Raw genomic sequence first — 19645 nt, forward strand, 5'->3', positions numbered from 1 at the left:
AGTACAATTAAAGGGGCGCCCAGTTATGTGAGACCCACCGGTGAAAAACAAGTTCAGTTGCACCAAGTTCGTCGTTGCGTGTGGTTAGTATTACGTAGCAGAGATAAGTTGTTGGTGAAAAAGTTTTCCATAGCATTCAGCTTATACCTTTAGTGTGTTTTCCGTTTAGTTTAAGCACTGTTAGTAGAGCAGCAGTTGACTGGGTGGTTTTTGTGCTGCAATATGTTTGGCCAAAATAGTAAAAGAGCTATGGCTGTGGCTTGGTGTGAAAAAAGCAAGCAAGAGTCTCGATTTGGACACCGTGGCATCATTTGATCAATGATGGTAGTTTGAAATGCCGGTTATGGCCATGCGAAGAGGGAAAGAAGAACTTCAAATGTGTGGTCGTGCAAACGCGTCTCTCAAATTGGCTACATTATTAGCGATGTGTCCCGCGTCGAGTCGAACTCCAAAGTTGGACGCAGGAGAATTCTCGTTTTCATCTCCTTCTCCTGCTACCAGTGCTGCATCAAGCGAATCGTATCTGAAAGCAAGCGAGCAATGCGGGAAAAGTTAAGAATCACATAAAATGAAGAATTCGGCAAATACGAAGCATCGAGAACGGTCGTAAGGTCAGCACATCATCGAGCGGTTGATTTGTGTGTTTGTCTTTCTGCTTTTTCGCATATTTTGCGATCGCGCATAACACAATGCAACCCTCACCACCATCCAAAGTGGAACCAGAATTTGTGGATGCCGGTAAATTTGTACGGCCAGCGCAGTAGATAGCAGGAGAGCATCGTCGTACGGCGGGTTCGAATGTTTTACTTGTGTGCATGCAAGCACCCGACGAGGTCAAAAAAGCAGCGAATCTTTTTCACGGTTGCTAGCTAAATTTAACGATGATCGTCCAATCTTTCACTGTACATACTTTCTGTGTTCCGAACACATTCGGAATTGTAGAGGAAATACAGTGCTTTCACCGTGCCACAACACAGTGCGATTGGATCGTGCTCTCTAGTAGTGTGTAACGTTTCACGTGTCACGTGAAATGAAGATCACAGGGAGTGGTGTCTTCGTAAAGACACGTAAAAACATTATTTATTTTCGATTGTACCACGATCGTGCGCAACATCCAGTAACATTCAGATGTGGTTTATTATTAGAGCGGATTGTGATTTTCCAGCACCACAAGAGAATGATCTTTTTTCTGTTTTTTTTTTTCAATAATAAAACAACTCCCGTAAAACTAACTCAACCGAGATCGCTTGTATGAGTAAGGTGTAAAACATGTACACAATTAGCACATCACGAATACATGCGTTAGGCATGATGCTGGCGAACAGCGACATCGTACCAAGAGGAATGAGATCATCCCGCCTTGTAGCGACTTTGAACAACTCATGTTTTGCAGATCCGTGAAGATCCGTTTAGTGCTGGATTTGCTGGAGCTACACCTTTAACGTTCTATATTACACAGTTTCAATACAAAAAAAACATATCTTAGTACAAAAATGACAAGTCCTTCGGGGGCGGTTTCTTCACTAATGGATCGCTCAAATTACGGTGACGATATTCACATTGCTTCATACCATTACTATTCACTTCGAATACCATAATTACACCTGTACCATTCCATACAAGTTGTATTTTGGAAAAAAAGTAATTCTCGGTTTCACACTGGAAGAAGTGCGTGCCGCTTGATGGCAAAGCGTGGACCGACACATACCGACAAAAGCTTGGGCAGCACGGTCACGTGTGTGGGCTGAAAGGTGGGAAGGTGCGACTCACGTTGAATGATTAAACGGGGTGTCTTTACTACATTGCATTCTTCTCGTATTACAATGCGTCTAACCTGCATACAGCCAAGCCACAAACGCTCGTACACACGCACACAAAGGTGTATATTGTCGCCGTTCAACCCTTGGAACTCTTGGTTCCATGTTGTTACCCAATGGCGGGTTATTAAGCAACCTAAGCCTAACCTTATTCTCACATCCGAGATGGTGATGCATCAACGCACGCACCAACTAGCTCCAACTGAGTGTAAAGGGAAAGCTGAGTGAAATCTTGCCACCCATTTTATTTTTTGAATACCAAATATGCCCCACAACTACTTCTACTATTATTAGCCCTTTCAACTTCACCAGCCAGCGTGACGATTTGAGTTACAGCTTTTCTATATTGTTTTCCCGATCTTGTTTTTTTGTTTTTTGCAGGTATCTGCTCCCTTTGAACGTTACCTCTCCCGTGAAGTAAGAATCTAACCTCAAAATGAGCTCGTCGCAGTATTATCCATTCCAAGTAAGTATCCACCAACAGTATAGAACTGTCCTTCATCCGTTTAAAAACTGCATTCTGAATCATTTATAGTTAGTATGCGAAACGATCGCATGATTGCATCTCTGCGCTTGTTCCATGCATTGGTATGTGCTCCTCATACCGTAGGCAGCTGTGGTAATATTCTCAAACCAACACACGAAAGAATGCAACTAAATGCATAGTGATACATCGTGAGGCACATTTTGCACTACACAACACCACTATCGATTGTTTTTTTCTGTCCTCCCTCTAGTGTGATCCACTCACCCACGTTCCACTTGGCGATGCGATACTTAGCATACTTACAATGTGATTAGATTACTCATACATTGCATGAAGTATTGTTCGAAGTGTTTAATACCTTTTCCAACGTCAGTGGGAGCCATTTTTAAGTAGACCAAGAGTCCATTTTACAACCACAACGGTAGCGTGTGTATCTAAGACGTTATCAGCACAGCTGATAGCAGCAAAATAATTGAAATAGCTGTTTTTCAATCACAATCAGCTGCCGGTAGATTAGGATCAGTTTTCATCAACAATTTCATATTGGTCCATTCAATCAATGCTATCGGTCTAATGTCTATTAGAGCGTGGTGCAGTCTGGGTGAGATCTGCCAAGCCCTCTTTGCTAGGGCCCTGTCTTTTGCCTTGACACAACAACTCTTAAAGCATGACATCATCAACGACGCTCTGGAGCATCCTCTGCCGATTGTCTCTCCAACCAACCATCCTCACATTCCTTGGAGGCATAACAAAATGCGCATGAAACCGGTCGAAACCGGAAGAAAAACGGTAGCAAATTTGGTGTGTCCTTCCACTGGTGCGTGGTGGTGTGCGTCTAGCCAGCAGGGCGCCAATGCTACTACAGTAGGATAGCAACCCCCAACTATTGGTCTACTGTGGCGTTGTCATAATGGATAGCATTAGTAAACTGGCAAAATATTCAAACATCACTCCAGGGTATTGTTAGTTTGATGGATTAAGAGCGCGAAGTTCGAGTAATCGTGTCCACAGCAAATGCAAAAGATAAGAGTGGAATTTTTGGGCAATTTTAATCACATTAGATTCAATACTATCCTACGTATTGAGGCCAGTCATTAAATGTGTTGTTGATTGTACATAATAAATCAACAAGCATGCTATTTGTAAATATTGCCTATATCATAGAATAGAGATAGATTATTTACAATTCTATCACGTACTGTGTACTGCCACGATTTATAATATGTTCACAAAAAATACATCAGTAAATCATCTATTTTTTACAATAAACATCACTAAATAAAACTATGACGAATCTTAATACCCCTTAATCCAAACCAAAGCCAAACAGTCATTACTAACAACAAATTCTTCACTGTAAAACTCCCCTAAAATTGTTCCTTTCCCATCCACTGCATGCGAGGGCACCCCTACTCCTCTACGGAACCTTGAACGTGAACTGCCTCAAACAGCCGGTATTGACATACATCACATAAACCACGGTCAATACAGTCATTCTCCGTTTCAGTTCTCTTGCAATCATTTGAAAATCTTAATTCTTAGTCATCCGCTTAGATCAATTAAGCTGTAAAACTTCCGTTTCACACGAATGACCTTTCTGTGATATTTCGATACTAAGTATGAAGTGGAAAAATAGAAGTTTTAGAAGGAAATATGTCAGTATTTTCTATTCCACCATAGACAATAGGTGTGGCGCATGGTTTCCTATCGATTATTTTGTTTTTTTGCTGGGATTTTCCTTCAGTACTGGAAATGAAAAGACCATATGGCTGTGGAAATAGCTTTGATAAGCCCAATCAGAAGAAAGGGAAAGTGTGAATGAAGGTTAGCGGAAATAATCGATACCACACGCTAACGTTCCTTTATTTGCTGCCCTTTCGGCCTGTGTTCATTATAAGTGTTGAGAAATGGGGGGGGGGGGGGAAACCACATTGACCCCAATTTGCCTCAGGTTGGAAAACTGTAAAGCATTCGTGATGTGGTTGGACCAATTTGAGCTGGTAAAATATTCACCACAATGAGGTTATAGAAATGTCCGCGTAATGATAGCATTATTCTTCGACGTAGCTGTAGTCGATTTTTGTAGAACGAATTGAGTAGTAGGTTGGCTTGAATCTTTCAAAAAATGAAAGGAACCCAACAATACCTATATAACGCACGAACGATCGTTTATCATCGTCATGCAGTAATTACGGTATGGAATGTGAATGATTCGTTAGTTTGATAGAATTCATAATGGAGAATTCACCAAAACATCCTAGCAATCGACATTACCGTAACGAATTACAATGCTCCTGCCGTACAGTTTACAATAACCGAACGTTCTGAAAATGCAGACATTGAATAGTTCCTGCAGTCAACTTGTGCAAAGAACGCGCATTATGTTGCGCGGCCCGCGCCATCGGTGCTCCGATGGGTATTTGTACGATCACTTCGATTCGATAGGCAGCAGCATGTCCGATTCGTCCGAGGATGAGGAACAAGCGTACGTTGAGGTACCGGTGAGTGAGGTGAATTTATTGAAGATTTTTAGTAAAGGAACGATCAGGCTTTGCCATGCCAATTTCGCACGTGCTTAAAAGAGAAGCACGAGTATCTGTTTTTCTTAGTAAAAAGCAAACTTTTAGTAATCCGTTATCCGAAGTAATAATTTTTGACTTCCTTTCTTCTGCAGTGCACACCGACCGTCTACCCGGCCGATCCGTTCGACGCTAACGAAGATGCGGGTACGCTCCGTACCGCGATGAAGGGTTTCGGTACGGACGAGAAGGCCATCATCGAGGTGCTGGCCCGTCGCGGTATCGTCCAGCGTCTGGAGATCTCCCAAGCGTTCAAGACCTCGTTCGGTAAGGATCTGATCAGCGATCTGAAGTCAGAGCTGGGCGGCAAGTTTGAGGATGTGATACTGGCGCTCATGACACCGTTGCCGCAGTTCTACGCGAAAGAGCTGCACGATGCTATCTCGGGCATCGGTACCGATGAGGAGGCAATCATCGAGATTCTGTGCACGCTGTCGAACTATGGCATCCGTACGATCGCCGAGTTCTACGAGCAAATGTACAACGTTTCGCTCGAGTCGGATCTGAAGGGTGACACTAGCGGTGCGTTCAAGCGGCTGTGCGTGTCGCTGGTGCAGGGTAACCGTGACGAGAACAATGTAAGCCATTGTTGAAGCCATCGCCACAAGTGCCGCAAGTTAACGCCCGAGTTTGTGTGCTTTCTTTTTCTTCCGTTTGACGCCAGGGCGTTGATGAGGGTGCGGCTGCAGCTGACGCACAGGCACTGTTCGAAGCTGGCGAGGGCCAATGGGGCACGGACGAGTCCGTGTTTAACCAGATTCTGGTGACCCGCTCCTACCAGCAGCTGCGTGCCGTGTTTGACATCTACGAGAGTCTTGCCGGCCACACGATCGAGGATGCGATCAAGCGCGAATTCAGCGGTGCTATCGAGGAGGGCTTCAAGGCCATCGGTAAGGGCAATCGCTACCAACAAGGACAATAATGTAGACCATCAAGAGTAATGAGTAAATTCCTTTTTTTCCATCATCCGGTTCGTCAACAGTACGCTGCGTACGCTCGAAGGTACAGTACTTTGCCAAGCGTTTGCACAACTCCATGGCCGGACTCGGTACGAACGACAAGACCCTGATCCGCATCATCGTGAGCCGATCGGAGATCGATCTCGGCGATATTAAGGAAGCGTTCCAGGAGATGTACGGCAAGTCGCTAGAGTCGTGGATTAAGGTACGTTCGCTTTTCTTACTGTTCGTTCATCCTCCGTAAAGTCTAATATGCCTCCAAGACACCTCAAACGTGATCAAACTAACACGATCCTCTATTACGTGTTGCTTACTCCCATACAAATGTGACATTCCACTACTTCCTTCCAAGATACACATCATTCCCATCATTTTGATACCGTTCAAACACGACATTACGGTACGCAAATGGCTAAGATACGCCACCGCAATCACCTTACACTAAGCGCATTTGACACACTATCAACTATTGCTTACACTGACACATTTTTCTCTGCGATGCGATGGAAGTATGTTGTAGATAACAGATCATAATGATAAACCGTATTTTAACAATTAGCAAACAAACACACAATTGTGTCCCAAATTACTATTTTATAATCCACTTTTTTTGTTCTACCAACGAGTATTGTCGTGTTGCCCAACAAGCATCAGTGAGTTAAAAGTCAATTTTAATTTCCTCCATTCGGTATGATAAAAAATGGTGTTTAAAATCCACTGCCAACGTTAAAAGTAGTACAGTAGTGTTAACTAAGTGTTACATGTTAGCTGATACAAACAATTTGTTTCATATTACGTGCGCTGTAAAATATGCTGCTTTAAATCGTTTGAACTCTGCTGCTTTTAAGCGATTCCGACGGACGACAACACCATTCGACAACATATCGTGTGTGCGTGTGTTTCATTCCATTGGCGCAATATCCCCATAAGTATTGTTTTCCCCCGTTCGTTGCTTACATGTTGCTCACAAATCCCAAAAGCGTCACTTTGAAGCAACATATTTCGCTTGCAGCTTGCAATGCGCAGCCTCTCTCTCTCAGCCCCGCAACAAATGCCCCAAAATTGCTTATTCAATGAACAAATGTATATTGCTCCTTCTGCTATAAAAAAAAAACACAAAAAGAAAAAAAGCAAAAACCCTCAATTCGTTTTACTACTGCTGCTGTTTTTCCAGGGCGACACATCGGGCGATTACAAGCGCGCTCTGTTGGCAATTTCCGGCTACCGGTGAACGGTTTTGTATCAGTTGCGTATACTAATGCAAAGCAAAATGCAAACAAACACCACCAACCTCAATAAGTAATATGTACGGGATAGTGAACAGATTTGTTGTTAGGAACTGCATGTCTCGACCGGCTAAATAGGGTTTGTTTCTATCTGCCAACATCGATTCTACCGATGAAGAGTAACAAGAGTTTTAATGAAATTTTTATAGCAAGTATCTCAATAGACTATCTCAATGCATCACTCTGTCGGCCACCATACGGAACGACACGTAATCTCACATCACAACAACCAAAAAAAAACACCAACACACATTCTAACTCTTATCTCTCTGCGTAAGGGAAGTTCTTTTGCAAAGGAAACTTTTACCTTCATCTCACAGAAACCACCGCAAATTCCATTACAAAAACGCTCCTCTTGCTCTTACTACTTTATACTGTTCATATATACTTTAAAATGCGTATTTTGTTCTTCGCACAGTGCTATCTTCTGTACACAGTGTTGTTTACTTAAATTGTATAATCATGTGCCTTGACGAAATATATGTGTATGTCCTCGTACACACCTGCCAATATTATACCGCTTTTAAGTCAACGTACCAAACGGAGAGAGAATGATGCTTTAGTACAAGCAAGTAGTTTGAAAAAACAAAGCTGTTCATTTACGTTTTTCCTATTTTGCCCGCAAAACAATATGATTCACTGTGTAGTAGTAGTAGCAGTAGTGTGTGACGCAACATTGAAGTACTATTCACCGCCGTAGGTACGCTGTTTAATAAATCTTTATGTAAACGAAATTCTGTTTTACCCAGCACACGATTTCAGCAACAGCATTCATCGTGAGAAATTAAATTTATGTGTTTTATCACCTTCCAATCGTTAATGCCTTCTAGTGTCGGTGTGTTGGATCTTTTTTTCGCTTTCTCTGTGTGTTTCTTATATATATAAGACCGATCACCGTACGTTCTAGCAGCATGCCCTTATTACTAATATACAAAAAGGATCAATAATATCGCGCAAGCTTTGTTTTAACTGTAACTTCTCACTAATGTGCGACCAGGTACACAAACCGGACGGTTTAACCCCAGTTACGCCATAACATACCACAATCGTAACAAAATGCAAATTAAATAGAGTGTTTTTTCTCTTTTTTTCTCTCTTTTTCACCCCTTTTTTTGATGTTCTCTCATATTTTGTGTGTGTGTGTCTGTACACGTGCCCAACCCTACAGGAGGATCTTGGAGGCGATAATGCTAATTTGCTGTACCACCTGACCGCTTACTAAAATATCATCCCCTTTCCCCAAAAACTTTAACTGCGCGCTAAACAAAAAAATAAATACGCACACAAACACTTCTACCCCACGTTCTTATCGTGTAACGTTGGGATTGATGTGAGCGATGATCTTCAGCAGGTTAAAGATGATCGCTAACCATACGTTCAGATCGCTACATTCCAAGAGTTATTGTGCTGTGTAAAAAAAAGCTTACTTACGTTCGTTTGATCAAGTGTTGGGTGACTTGGGTCCTTCAAGTTCTCTGTCACTGGTATCACTGGTATTATTGCACCATATCGGTCCGGGGAAATTACACTAGCAGCTAGTTAGCGCCTTACGTATATTAGGTATCCCTTTCTCATGTCTGTTGTTTTCGGCCCAAAAACCATCCATCTCTTCCGCAGGAGGATGTCGGAGGGGACCTTGGCGACCTCCTGGCTACGTTGGCCTCGTTCTAGGTATAACCAGATTGAGCTGCAAAAAGTATGCATTTAAAGAAAAAAAAGCAAAATTAAACAAAAAAAAAGCATTACCGGCCCTACAGACGACAAGTTTGTGTTAGACGATGGCACGCAACCAAATACATCGACGTATTGCAAAACAAAACATGTTTGGCACAATGTTTTCATCTATTCTTTCAAGCAAACAATCAAAAAATGTATTCTGTTGTGCCTTTTTCTTTGGTTCCTTCTTTTGGTTCATTGTGATGTTATCACCGCACACGTATGTAACACGAATGTAACAACACGTAATATGTAACACGAATGTCAAAGCAATTCATACGGATAAATATACTCGTTGTTTACCATAAAGTATATCCTGTTTTTTATCGTTTCTGACGAAATAAAACCTAAACATTAAATGCAAGCAAATTCCAACCGTTACACACCGCAACAATATAACTATATCGACAGCAAATCTAAACGTGCGCTTTCTTCTCCCATCACCAGGTGCATTCCTAGCTAAAACTGTTCATAAAAAACCCCTACATTGCTTCTCCAATCTTAACATTATAAATGGTGTGAAGCACAAAGGCTTCTACTCAAAACATTCCTCCCGCACACGTGTGTTTGTTGGTGTAAAAGCGTTAATACTCGTTGGTAATAATACAAAGTTAATTACAAAAGAAAATGCGTTTGATCGTGCTATGTTGTTGCTTGCTAAATCGGTACAGGATGATAACGCAATACTTCCGTTGTTCGCATCGTAGGTGATAGATTAATGTGTGTCATAATTGCCTACGTTACCTTTTGCTTGGTCCTTCCGTGTGCACCACACCAATCGATGCTGATCGAACCTTTACTCCTTTTCAGGACGATCTGAGCGGTGACTATCGTGATGTATTGGTCACACTAACCTCGTATTAAATTTCGTTGTGGCACGCTCGAAAGGTCGACTTTTTGGTAGGTTTACCTCTGCAAAGTTTCAGGATTTGCACCGGGTTTTTTTTAAATGATAGCTTAAGTTCACTCACCAACGCATTAATAAATGTTTCTCATCCCTATCTGGAAAACGTTTTCCCCATTACCTTTATACTGATCGCTTGTTGATACCTCTAATGCCCGTTGTCGCAATGCGAAACGGTACCGAAATGTTCGGCAGAAAATGACCCTTTTCTATGGATGCCACGTACTTTGGTTGAGTGTGGAAATCGTAATTGCTTTCATCTCGGCCAAGTACTATTCGTTGGTTGATTTTGTGCGTATGACTGCCGCCTAATGCGGGCACTATCTGTGGCGCTTTCGTGCGTGTGAAAGTGTCCGAATCTGAAATGCGCGTTGTTACGTCGTTCGTAACAATAACCTTCCGATGGGGGACCAGGAAAGAAAAACTTTTTTTAATGTTTCGAAAGAAAACAGTAGAAAGGACTTACTATACAACCGAATTTGTGCGCCAGTTTATGCAGCGGGGTAAGTATTTCGTGGAGACGTTTCACGCGCTCCATCGAGCGTGTGATCGTATTCCGTATGAGAAATGAAAGCGAATCCAGTACGATTAATTTGATCTGCAAGATAATTACACAGTTAAAAGCACTTTAACCGGCGACATCGCACAGCACACATACCTTCTCACCATCGTACAGCTTATGCTGCAGCACGGCTATTGCTTCCAGAATTTGTGTACAATTCGTCACGTGAGAATAGAGAATGCCATCTAATGCGGTCGCTTCCGAAAAGCCGGCCAAAATTTCGTCAATGTTTTGATTGTGCAGTAACGTAATGTTCTTACAATGGGTGTGGCATGCTTGAGCCATTTCTATAACAAAATATCAGATAAATTTACTTACTCATAGTTTATATTGTTACACTACACGGCTTACCTCGCACTCGCTGCGGACAAAATCCATAATTTGTATCCAAATAAACAGCTCGTCCTTGTAAGCCACCGAGCTGCCGAGGTATTTGTACGTTTACCGATAGCTGCAAACTGCAAGGATGGTTGTTAAGCTTCAAGGACACACACACAGCAGAATTCTAGCGGCTAATTATTACCAGAATTGTGTTTTACCGCTACCGGGAGGTCCGCACAATTCGGTGATCATTCCCTCGGAAATGCCACTGCCAAGCGCAAGATCCAAATCTTTGCAGAATGTCAGCAGCCCGGTTCGATTCTCCTCTTCTGTCCACAAATCTAGCGCGGATGTTTTAAACATTACCTGAAAAACAAGATTAGTTTTGTATCGGCTTGTGTCTTTGCTATCTTTTTATCCGGAACAATCTTACCATTCCACATACCACTTGCGAGACGATCGTTTTCTGTGTAAGCGATACAGGAACAAGTATACAACGTACGTTATTCACACTTGCACAACTTATAAGCAGTAAATCATTAACATTTTGTTTAAAAACTATTCACTTCAATGCGTTTAACATCGTAATAAATAACGTTTAGCTTCGCGCGTCTTTTTCTAACTACGAACAGTTTGTAAACACGAACGTCAAATTTGCACTAGCCGGCATTAGAATTGTCAAAATGTTAAGGCCAATGCAGACGGTTGCAACTTTGTGTTTTTGCGAAGCTCAGGAATAAAGGGCGATTTTGAAAACTCTACACGTTTGGATGAAGACGGAAAAACAACTTTATTCGTTCGTTCCGAACTTATGCGACCAGATAGAATAGGTAAACTGAATAGGAAAAATACGTTGCAAAATACGAAAGTGATATGGTTTGGTTAGAAAATCGACTTTTATTAAATTTGCACAATATTCCCTAGAAAAATATAATCGTCCGTATCGACAGCAACAATTACGCTGATGACTGAACACGGGTAATCTAGTAATTGTTCACTCGTAAAACGTGGCAGTGGTAGTCAAACATCTAAACTCGGCATTCTCCTCGCACTACAGGCAAAAAGCTCACGAAATCATATTTTTTTAAAACCAAACATTACACATTTTTAAGCTAATCATCATCCAGGGCAAAAGTAAGCTACATTCTCTTCACTTAAATGCTAAGTATTACACAAATTCGCAAACATTGCATAGGAAATCGTAAAATTAAAGTACATTTTGTACTTTGCCATACCACCGTATGAGGGATTGCGTTAATCTAGCGCTTTAAATTACTATTCAAAATAAACGCTTCGTTCTACGCCGCGGTAGAACACAAACATTCCATATGATTGACAAATTTAGTTAAGGAAAATATGATAAGATAAAAAAGAAATCGTTGCACTTGTTCAATGGTTGATTATGCTTTGCGATTTACGCATTGTACTCTGGATCATAATCGTCCTCCAGGGAAGGAACACTGGTCGTGGTGGGTGCGGCAGTCGTACTACTAGCGGCAGTAGCTGCATTCCGATCGAACCTCTCATACACTTTCACATATCCGCCCACACGTCCCATCGGGTAGTCGGTGTGGAAGAATGAAGCTTTTTCTTGATAAATCGAGAGGAAATCCTTGATTTGCGGTTCGAGCACATCGAACGCAACAACGTGCGTAGGTAAAGCGCTGATTGGATGAACCGGAAGGTTCTTGCGTATCCAGCCCATCGGATTAGCATAAAACTGGTCCGCTTCGTCGAGATAGTTCGGTTGGTCGGTCAGATTTGGTTCGCAGTGCAGAAAACGCATTGTGACGTTTTGATGCACGTGGCTGTAGAACGGTGTCGAATGGCAAGGCATTAGGAAGAACATTTTGGCGGGATTATTAAACTCGTCACGATAGTCCTTTGCGTTGGTAGCCAGGTAGGGCATCACGTCTAGCGTGCCACGCTGATGTACCAGTCCGCCGTAACCCGCCATCAACCCATTCACCGACACTATCAGCAAAGCGGTGAACCAAATCATTTTACTGAAAAAAAAAACAAAATACGATTGAAAAATTAAAAATCGCCCCGTCGGAGCTTTTCTGCCGTCCACAGCAACGCCTTACCTGGATGCTTTACGGCTCCAACGAACGAGATAATCGGCGGTAATGAACAAACACATTGGCAAGACAGGCAGCAGGAAGCGGAATTCTTTGTGCGACAGTAACGAATACACCAGCACGGTGAAACAAACCGAAAGCAACAGAATGGCCCGCTCTTTGTACACCTTACGGTGGCGTACGGTTTCGTATGAAGCTAGCAGGAATGGCAGCACGCAGATTCCGAGCACGGTCGGCAATCCGGCATACAGATACCAGTACCATGGATGCTCTCCGTAGAAGCTTCCCACACCTTTCAACACGTTGTACTTCAGGAACTCGTAGAACGTAAAAACGACCGTGCCGTGGAAGTAACTATCTACGCTCACGCAGAAAGCACCCGTCAGCAGGCCAATAAGCATATAGCGCTTCAGCAACAGTTCCCAAGTCGGATGGGAAGATTTTTTGATGTGATACAAACACAACGGTACCCAAGGAAGGATCGAAGTCGGCCGAACGTAAAACGACAATGCCACCGGCCACAGGAAACGCGTACACTCCGAAGCCCAGGGGAAGTAGCTGAGCGCAATCATGGTCAGAGAGGTTTCCAGCGTGTTGGCCAATGTGCGTGAGCCTACGTAAAACCAGCACCAGGAGGAAGCAAGTAAAAACGTGGACCATTTGGTTCGGTTGCACCATACGTGAAAACGATAGTCGGCGTACGCACTGAGGCATGCTTGCAGAATCCGGGGAACAAGCGTTAGCAAATCCGCCGAATCTAAGCCAACCAATGCCAACAGTTTATACAGACCGGCAAATACAGCCGGATACACGTAACTCCTAATGCCAGCCGTCCATTCCCAGGTCATGTGGCCATAGCTGAAAATAGAAAGAGATGGGTACAAACGTGTATCGTTCTGCGTTTGTACTACGAACTAGAGGAACGCATGGGTCACACTTACCCGAATGCAAGATGATGAGCCACTTCGAGACTTTGCCAGTACTCATCGGGGACGAACCAGCTCGCTACGAGAAACACTGACGCAACGCGCAACGCAACGAAAAACCAAAACGTTCGGTTCCACATTTGCGAAAACGATGCTGATCGAAGCGCTCTGGTTTCGGAAGATATTATTCTTTCGACTGGGACCTCCGCCAAGGAGAGTGAACACGCGCTTCACCTTTTCACCACCAATGAAGCAGCAGCAGCAGCAGCAACAGCAAACAACGCGCACGCACACATGCACGCACGTACGCAATGTGTTGGTAGGTGGTTCACGGTCAAACTACCGGTTTCAATTGTGTGCTATTGCTTCACTTCCAGCTCGATGCGTTTTTTAACGATACACGTGTTTGATTAGAAGCGGCGCCGATGCACACTGCACACTGTATCGAAAGTACCAGCAACTCTTCCCGTTGGTCAACGCACTCTCCTGTCCTTCGCCGCGCTTAACCCTTCGTTCGATGCGTGCGGGCAAACACCACGAAGTCCACGCTATCCGGACGCAACCAAAAATAAACTTATGCTCTACTCCGCGGTGGTGCGTGACGTTTTGTTTTGCCTCTTCGGCGTGCTGATGATGACGTAACCGTTGAACGCATGGAAAAGAAAACGAATTGGCGGTTGTTTGGATCACTATCGGTGCGGTCATATCTAATTTAGTTTTGTTCAAGCCAAATATCAAAATTTATATTCATAATATTTCTTTAAATCTGTTTCTTAACACTGGACAGCTTAACTAGAGATTATCTGTACTCTAGAAACAATAGAAACACACAATTGAAATAATTCACAGAATCGTTTCAAATGTTCTAAAAAGTTTAGACCACGTTACGAACGCGTTACAAGAGATGTGCACCAACAGATGTAAACACAGCTGCTTGTTTGACGACTGTCAACCATGTAACGTTGACCACAGTTCAAGCGGAAACAAAAAGTACCCGTACAAATCGAGGCAAATTCTTACAGTGGCTGCGTGTTCGCTGAGTTCTTTCTGTAAACAATAATGGCAGCTAACAATACATTCAATTTAAGCGTTGACGATGGCATTCCGTTGGATTTTTTGGCCGAAATGCATGTCGCCTTGGATTGTTTACCGGTGGACGAAGCGCAGGCAGACCGCATCATAGCAGAAAAGCTACGGAAGAAACACGATATGGAGCGTGTGAGACAGTTTAACAATGCTTGGAACACCGGACCAATAGACTGTGAGGAAACAACTTCGAGACGCATAGTCCCGCACAGTTCCAGCTCCCAACGATCGCTAGAGCAGGTTCCCATCCGAGATCCACGTATCATTCCTCGAAGCACACAATCATTGCTTGAGAATAGTGCCAACCATCGCTCACCGTACAGCGGGATCATGCAATTGCAACAAAATGAAGAGCACCGGCAGCTTGATGCAGTTATTGATGAAAGAGCTTTGGCGAGAATGCGTTCATTGAACACACAAGATAATAATGAGGTACCCTTCGAAGATGAGGAACATTCCAGAGCAACTACCCGTATGGCTTGTTCCGGGCAACATTCCCTTGATAAGGGACGGACACGTTCACGGGGCCGTCGGTCTCGGCGCCAATCACGCAGCACATCCAGAAGTCCATCGCATCGTCGGCGTAGAAAACACACACGTTCTAGGAGCCGCCACCGTAGCCCATCCTACTCCCGATCGCGATCCAGTTCCCGCAGCTCGGAACATTCCCAAGGGACGGTTGATTCGCGTGGCAGATCATCCCGTAAAACAAATGTAGATCCAGCCACCATGCTGCAATCGGTGATGGCAATGACAATGCAGATGTTTAATCAGGCTGGCACTTTCCTGAATGGGCAGAGTGTTCCCATGGCGTTGCCTAATCGTGCGCCATTGCCGCCGCAGGATTCTCTACCTGCAATGATGATGGATGATGTACCGCAATTAACACCTTCTGCCTTTCGCAATATATTCGCAAATCAAACATCTTGCACTCGTGCAACCCAGCCAGAGGAACGGGCAACTATTGCCAGCGATATACCTACGGTAGTAATTGAGGACGAGGATCAACCAAAACAACCCAAGTACGATGTGTCGACAGAGGTAAGATAATAATCCTCAGGAACTGTTTAAATGTTTGATATTGATTGAAAACAACCTTTTCCTTTTTGTGCCAGTTATTCCTCGAAGGTAAAGTCACTTTCGCCGATTTTCTTTCCATGAAGCCTTCCACTAGAAGTGATCAAATTGCCACCGTCGATTGTAAAGGTATTTCAAAGCGTTGTCCTTTCTCCATCCTCGGATGATATTAATTCCGTTCATTGTTTCTCTCAGTTTCCAAGCGGATCAAGGAAGCCATTACGGTACTGGAACAGCAAGATACAAACAAGCAATCAGCACGCTTTCTATACGTTCCACCTACCTTTTACGGCAGTGAAAACAAGGATGAGGAACAACAAGACCGTTCTCCATTGATTTGGAACAATCAGAACGTTTTGTTCGCTCTTACGTCTAATGCGAAGGAGGCTAAAAAGTGCGAGCCATTTCGAAATGTAAACGCTAAACTAAAGGAACTCATAGAAAGGCTGGGCCTTGACGAGGGAATTGTTTCGCAGCAGCTTGAAAAGGTTATGCGGGCTGCAGTTGTTGAGCAGAATGCAAACAATCGGTCCACGAATGGTGCGAATGCATTATCGGCATCCTCTCGTATTCAGGCCATTACCACAGTGTCTCCTAAGCCCGGCACTGGCAAAGTACGCCATCTTATCGATCGCACCGTACAGACGGACGGATACGCCTGTTTGCAGTGTGTCGCACGGAACAACAAAACGTTCATTTCCACCTTCGCACAAACAATGCCCCCCGTCATGCGCAAAGACTCAGAAGTGCAAACTGCCGGTCCCCCACTATCCACCCCCAATGTCATCTCGCTGGACGGTTTGAATGCGAGCCAAATCGAAACGATTGATGCGATCGTGCGCTTCATCCGAGCCCGGCAACTAGCCGGTTCACTCGAAAGCGTACAGTATGCCCTACGCAACGATCGAGTCACTGCCCCCGGCATGACTCCGGCGATACAGCAAAATGCCCAACGACTGCTTGCACAGATGAAAACAGATTTGCAGCGTTCCGAAACATTCGCTGGTGACAGTGATGCACACTATGGGAACTTTCATATGCCACATTCGTCAACGCAGTTTCCACAGCAGTATGAATCGCCAAGAGATCCGCGTTTCCGACACCCAAGCAGCGGTTTAACTAGAACTTTCCGCACCACTACTACCACCATGGCCGAGCAGATTATTCCGGCAGGCTTTGAAAACCAACCGACGATGTCCAAGAAAATGAAGAAAAAAATGAAACTGCAACACCAACAACGTTGGTGAAATGATGGTCAAACGATACACCATCATCATGATTCAATATTGCTTCCGCGTACGGTGCGCGCACCTTCCGTACTTTTGATACCCTTGAATGAATTTCTTTAGGTTAAGTTTTTTTATTACCCATTTTATCAATTCATTTCTAATCTCATAATTTGTTTATCACTGAATTGTCTCCATTGAAATTTCTAACAATAAACATTTTATTGCTCAAACCAAGCGTGTTGTTAAATTATACCTTGGCTACTAAACGGTATTCGTGAATCCGGCCCGGAGCGAGTTTTCAATGTTATAACTGTTACAACAATTTTGCACAGGTGGTATACGTCTGACACATTGCAGCATTATATTACAATTTATACATTAGGCGACATAAATGGTTAGCGATACGTCTCGCTCTAGAGATGAGAATAACAACTCGTTTTAGTGAGTCAACTCAGAGTGAATGAGTCGTTATTAGGAGTCAGCTCGTTTAACGACTCATTTCAGAGTCATAAAAAAGTAAAACATTTTAAAAAAAATCTAAAAATTTGAAAATTTCGTAAGGCTCATTTTTGAATATTTAAGATCAATTTTTGTCTATAACTCGGTCGGTATCTAGCGGATCCTCAATCTTTAACCTGACCTGTGGTCGATAGATGGCATCAATGGCTACATTTTCTTCTTGGACGGCCATGCCCTCAGATGTCTGTATAGATGTCTCAGATGTTTCTATAAATATGCCAATCTTCTAAGGCTGTATAGCCTTAGGCTTTTTTTTAAGTGTAGCACATCTGCTAAACATTAAATAACTAACATATTGGAAATCTCAAATAACACATTAAAATTCAAAGTATAGAATCGGTTAGTAAAATCGCGTTGGTCCTTTCCTATTTTCTTCTATTCTCATTCTGACACATAAAACATAAAACACATGGCAAGGGTTTTTACGTCCTTTCTAAACACATCTGTTTTGTTCCTTTCAAGTACCTGAAAGTTGACATAATCGAAGGCCATTCATTACGTTGCATATGCAATACTTTCTCACGCTTTGAATTGCACTTGAAAAGGTTACCTAAGTTTTCATTCCTTACCCTCCTTCGCAAAGAGCAACTCGACGCATGATTTATATGCTAATGCGTATCAACCAAAAATTACAGAAATGCATTAGGAATTATTACAAGCAAATAGAAACATTCGATACATAAGCCCTTATGTAAAAACCATGTACAGCTACACAACGCAGAGTATAAAATAAACCAAAACTGTTAGAACGCGGTCAGTCCCCAGTGATCGATCGTGAGTTGACAGTTGTCAAGGATCAGATACAAAACTGGGATTCCAGATCAAATAATTCGTGTTGTTATTTCAAGAGCATCGAGAGTCTCCCTACCCAAGGTAAGGCCTCGATGACTCCAACGGTTAAAAGAAAGGAAGCTTTACAGTGTAAGTAAAGTAAAGTGGAGTGTAAATCCGAAGTCCGCTAAGTGGCGAAAGTAAAACTAAACTTGTATATTAGAGAAGTAATATTGCAAAATTTATAAGTTTCTTTTCACTCAAATAATGCTTTAATAGAAGAAAAGAATAAAAAATAACAAAAAGATAAAACAAAAAATTTCAACTCGAAAATTTCAAAAGGCTCATTTTTGCACCAAGTTTTGCCTATAACTCTGTTGGTATCCAACGGATCGCCAATCTTTAACCTGTGGTCGATAGATGGCACAATGGCTACATTTTCTTCTTGGACGGCCATGCACTCAGATGTCTGTGCCAGAAGTTATTCGAGGAACCAAGTTCCATACCCTGTTTGAGAAAATGTAAAATTTTCCTCATTTTTCAGCAATTTAGCAAAATTTATAAATATGATATATTTTAATGCGAATTTGTTGCAATATGTTTCTTTTCACTCAAACAATGCTTTAAACACAAAAAAGAATAAAAAATCGAAAAAAAAGAATAAAAAATCAGAAAAAAAATTTCAACTCGAAAATTTCATAAGGCTTACACCCCTTACGATTTTTTTGGGAAATTTTGCAAAAAAATTTAAATTGTTTTATTTTGATGCCAATTGGTTGCAATGAGTTACTTTTCACTCAAATAATGTTTTAAATAAAAAAGAGAGTGAAAAATAATGAAAAGATCAAAAAATTCAAAAAAATGAAAATTTATTAAGGCTCATTTTTGCACCAACATTTGCCTATAACTCGGTCGGTATCTAACGGATCACCAATCTTTAATCTGTGGTCGTAAGGTGACACCAATGGCTACATTTTCTTCTTGGACGGCCATGCTCTCAGATGTCTGTGCCAGAAGATATTCGAGGAACCAAGTTCCTTACCCTGTTCGAGAAAATGTTAAATTTTCCTCATTTTTGAACCAACTTTTGCCTATAACTCGGTCGGTATCCAACGGATCGCCAATCTTTAACCTGTGGTCGATAGATGGCACCAATGGCTACATTTTCTTCTTGGACGGCCATGCCCTCAGATGTCTGTACCAGAAGTTATTCGAGGAACCAAGTTCCATACCCTGTTTGAGAAAATGTAAAATTTTCCTCATTTTTGAGCAATGTTGCAAAAATTTTAAATGTGATATATTTTGATGGGAATTTGTTGCAATAA

General features: G+C 42.5%; 4 protein-coding genes across 8 annotated transcripts; 2 read left to right on the forward strand and 2 right to left on the reverse strand.

The window, feature by feature from the left end:
- On the forward strand, positions 1-9842 carry LOC125762724 (annexin B9). 4 transcript variants are annotated; one of them, XM_049425190.1, is made up of 6 exons: positions 1-83; positions 2199-2283; positions 4979-5461; positions 5548-5773; positions 5866-6047; positions 7017-7862. In XM_049425190.1, the coding sequence occupies exons 2-6, from the start codon at positions 2254-2256 to the stop codon at positions 7071-7073; spliced, it is 978 nt and encodes a 325-aa protein (XP_049281147.1). In that variant the 5' UTR covers positions 1-83; positions 2199-2253; the 3' UTR covers positions 7074-7862. The 4 variants fall into 4 exon arrangements, with proteins under 4 accessions (XP_049281147.1, XP_049281151.1, XP_049281148.1 ...); XM_049425194.1 differs by lacking the exon at positions 7017-7862 and adding an exon at positions 9655-9842 and having other exon boundaries at positions 42-83; XM_049425191.1 differs by lacking the exon at positions 7017-7862 and adding an exon at positions 8297-9156 and having other exon boundaries at positions 42-83.
- Positions 9091-12038, reverse strand: LOC125762729 (uncharacterized). Of its 2 annotated transcripts, none has more exons than XM_049425202.1 (6): positions 11077-12038; positions 10834-10997; positions 10662-10768; positions 10407-10597; positions 10215-10346; positions 9091-10144 (listed from the first exon to the last, which is right to left on the reverse strand). In XM_049425202.1, the coding sequence occupies exons 2-6, from the start codon at positions 10992-10994 to the stop codon at positions 9872-9874; spliced, it is 864 nt and encodes a 287-aa protein (XP_049281159.1). In that variant the 5' UTR covers positions 10995-10997; positions 11077-12038; the 3' UTR covers positions 9091-9871. The 2 variants fall into 2 exon arrangements, with proteins under 2 accessions (XP_049281159.1, XP_049281157.1); XM_049425200.1 differs by having other exon boundaries at positions 11065-12038.
- A 6-nt stretch (positions 12039-12044) lies between these two features.
- LOC125762709 (GPI mannosyltransferase 3) lies at positions 12045-14520 on the reverse strand. The gene is made up of 3 exons (XM_049425160.1): positions 13654-14520; positions 12719-13570; positions 12045-12637 (listed from the first exon to the last, which is right to left on the reverse strand). The coding sequence occupies exons 1-3, from the start codon at positions 13776-13778 to the stop codon at positions 12046-12048; spliced, it is 1569 nt and encodes a 522-aa protein (XP_049281117.1). The 5' UTR covers positions 13779-14520; the 3' UTR covers position 12045.
- A 34-nt stretch (positions 14521-14554) lies between these two features.
- LOC125762691 (uncharacterized) lies at positions 14555-17260 on the forward strand. Its single transcript, XM_049425079.1, has 3 exons — positions 14555-15765; positions 15840-15930; positions 15997-17260. The coding sequence occupies exons 1-3, from the start codon at positions 14698-14700 to the stop codon at positions 17046-17048; spliced, it is 2211 nt and encodes a 736-aa protein (XP_049281036.1). The 5' UTR covers positions 14555-14697; the 3' UTR covers positions 17049-17260.
- The last annotated feature ends 2385 nt before the right edge of the window (positions 17261-19645 follow it).

This window comes from Anopheles funestus, chromosome 2RL (genome assembly GCF_943734845.2).
Source record: "Anopheles funestus chromosome 2RL, idAnoFuneDA-416_04, whole genome shotgun sequence".
Taxonomy (NCBI): Eukaryota; Metazoa; Arthropoda; class Insecta; order Diptera; family Culicidae; genus Anopheles; species Anopheles funestus.

What these genes read in the sequence shown, in the direction of transcription:
- LOC125762691 (XM_049425079.1), top strand. Translation starts at nt 14,698, where the DNA reads ATGGCAGCTAACAATACATTCAATTTAAGCGTTGACGATGGCATTCCG. An exon ending in AGTACGATGTGTCGACAGAG is followed by an intron (nt 15,766 to 15,839) that starts GTAAGATAATAA and finishes TTTTTGTGCCAG; the next exon opens with TTATTCCTCGAAGGTAAAGT. An exon ending in TGCCACCGTCGATTGTAAAG is followed by an intron (nt 15,931 to 15,996) that starts GTATTTCAAAGC and finishes TGTTTCTCTCAG; the next exon opens with TTTCCAAGCGGATCAAGGAA.
- LOC125762729 (XM_049425200.1), bottom strand. An exon ending in AGCGGTAAAACACAATTCTG is followed by an intron (nt 10,769 to 10,833) that starts GTAATAATTAGC and finishes CCATCCTTGCAG; the next exon opens with TTTGCAGCTATCGGTAAACG. An exon ending in TTGTCCGCAGCGAGTGCGAG is followed by an intron (nt 10,598 to 10,661) that starts GTAAGCCGTGTA and finishes ATTTTGTTATAG; the next exon opens with AAATGGCTCAAGCATGCCAC.
- LOC125762724 (XM_049425190.1), top strand. Translation starts at nt 2,254, where the DNA reads ATGAGCTCGTCGCAGTATTATCCATTCCAA. An exon ending in GTAACCGTGACGAGAACAAT is followed by an intron (nt 5,462 to 5,547) that starts GTAAGCCATTGT and finishes GTTTGACGCCAG; the next exon opens with GGCGTTGATGAGGGTGCGGC. An exon ending in CGCTAGAGTCGTGGATTAAG is followed by an intron (nt 6,048 to 7,016) that starts GTACGTTCGCTT and finishes CTGTTTTTCCAG; the next exon opens with GGCGACACATCGGGCGATTA.
- LOC125762709 (XM_049425160.1), bottom strand. Translation starts at nt 13,778, where the DNA reads ATGTGGAACCGAACGTTTTGGTTTTTCGTTGCGTTGCGCGTTGCGTCA. An exon ending in GCTCATCATCTTGCATTCGG is followed by an intron (nt 13,571 to 13,653) that starts GTAAGTGTGACC and finishes TTCTATTTTCAG; the next exon opens with CTATGGCCACATGACCTGGG. An exon ending in TGGAGCCGTAAAGCATCCAG is followed by an intron (nt 12,638 to 12,718) that starts GTAAGGCGTTGC and finishes TTTTTTTTTCAG; the next exon opens with TAAAATGATTTGGTTCACCG.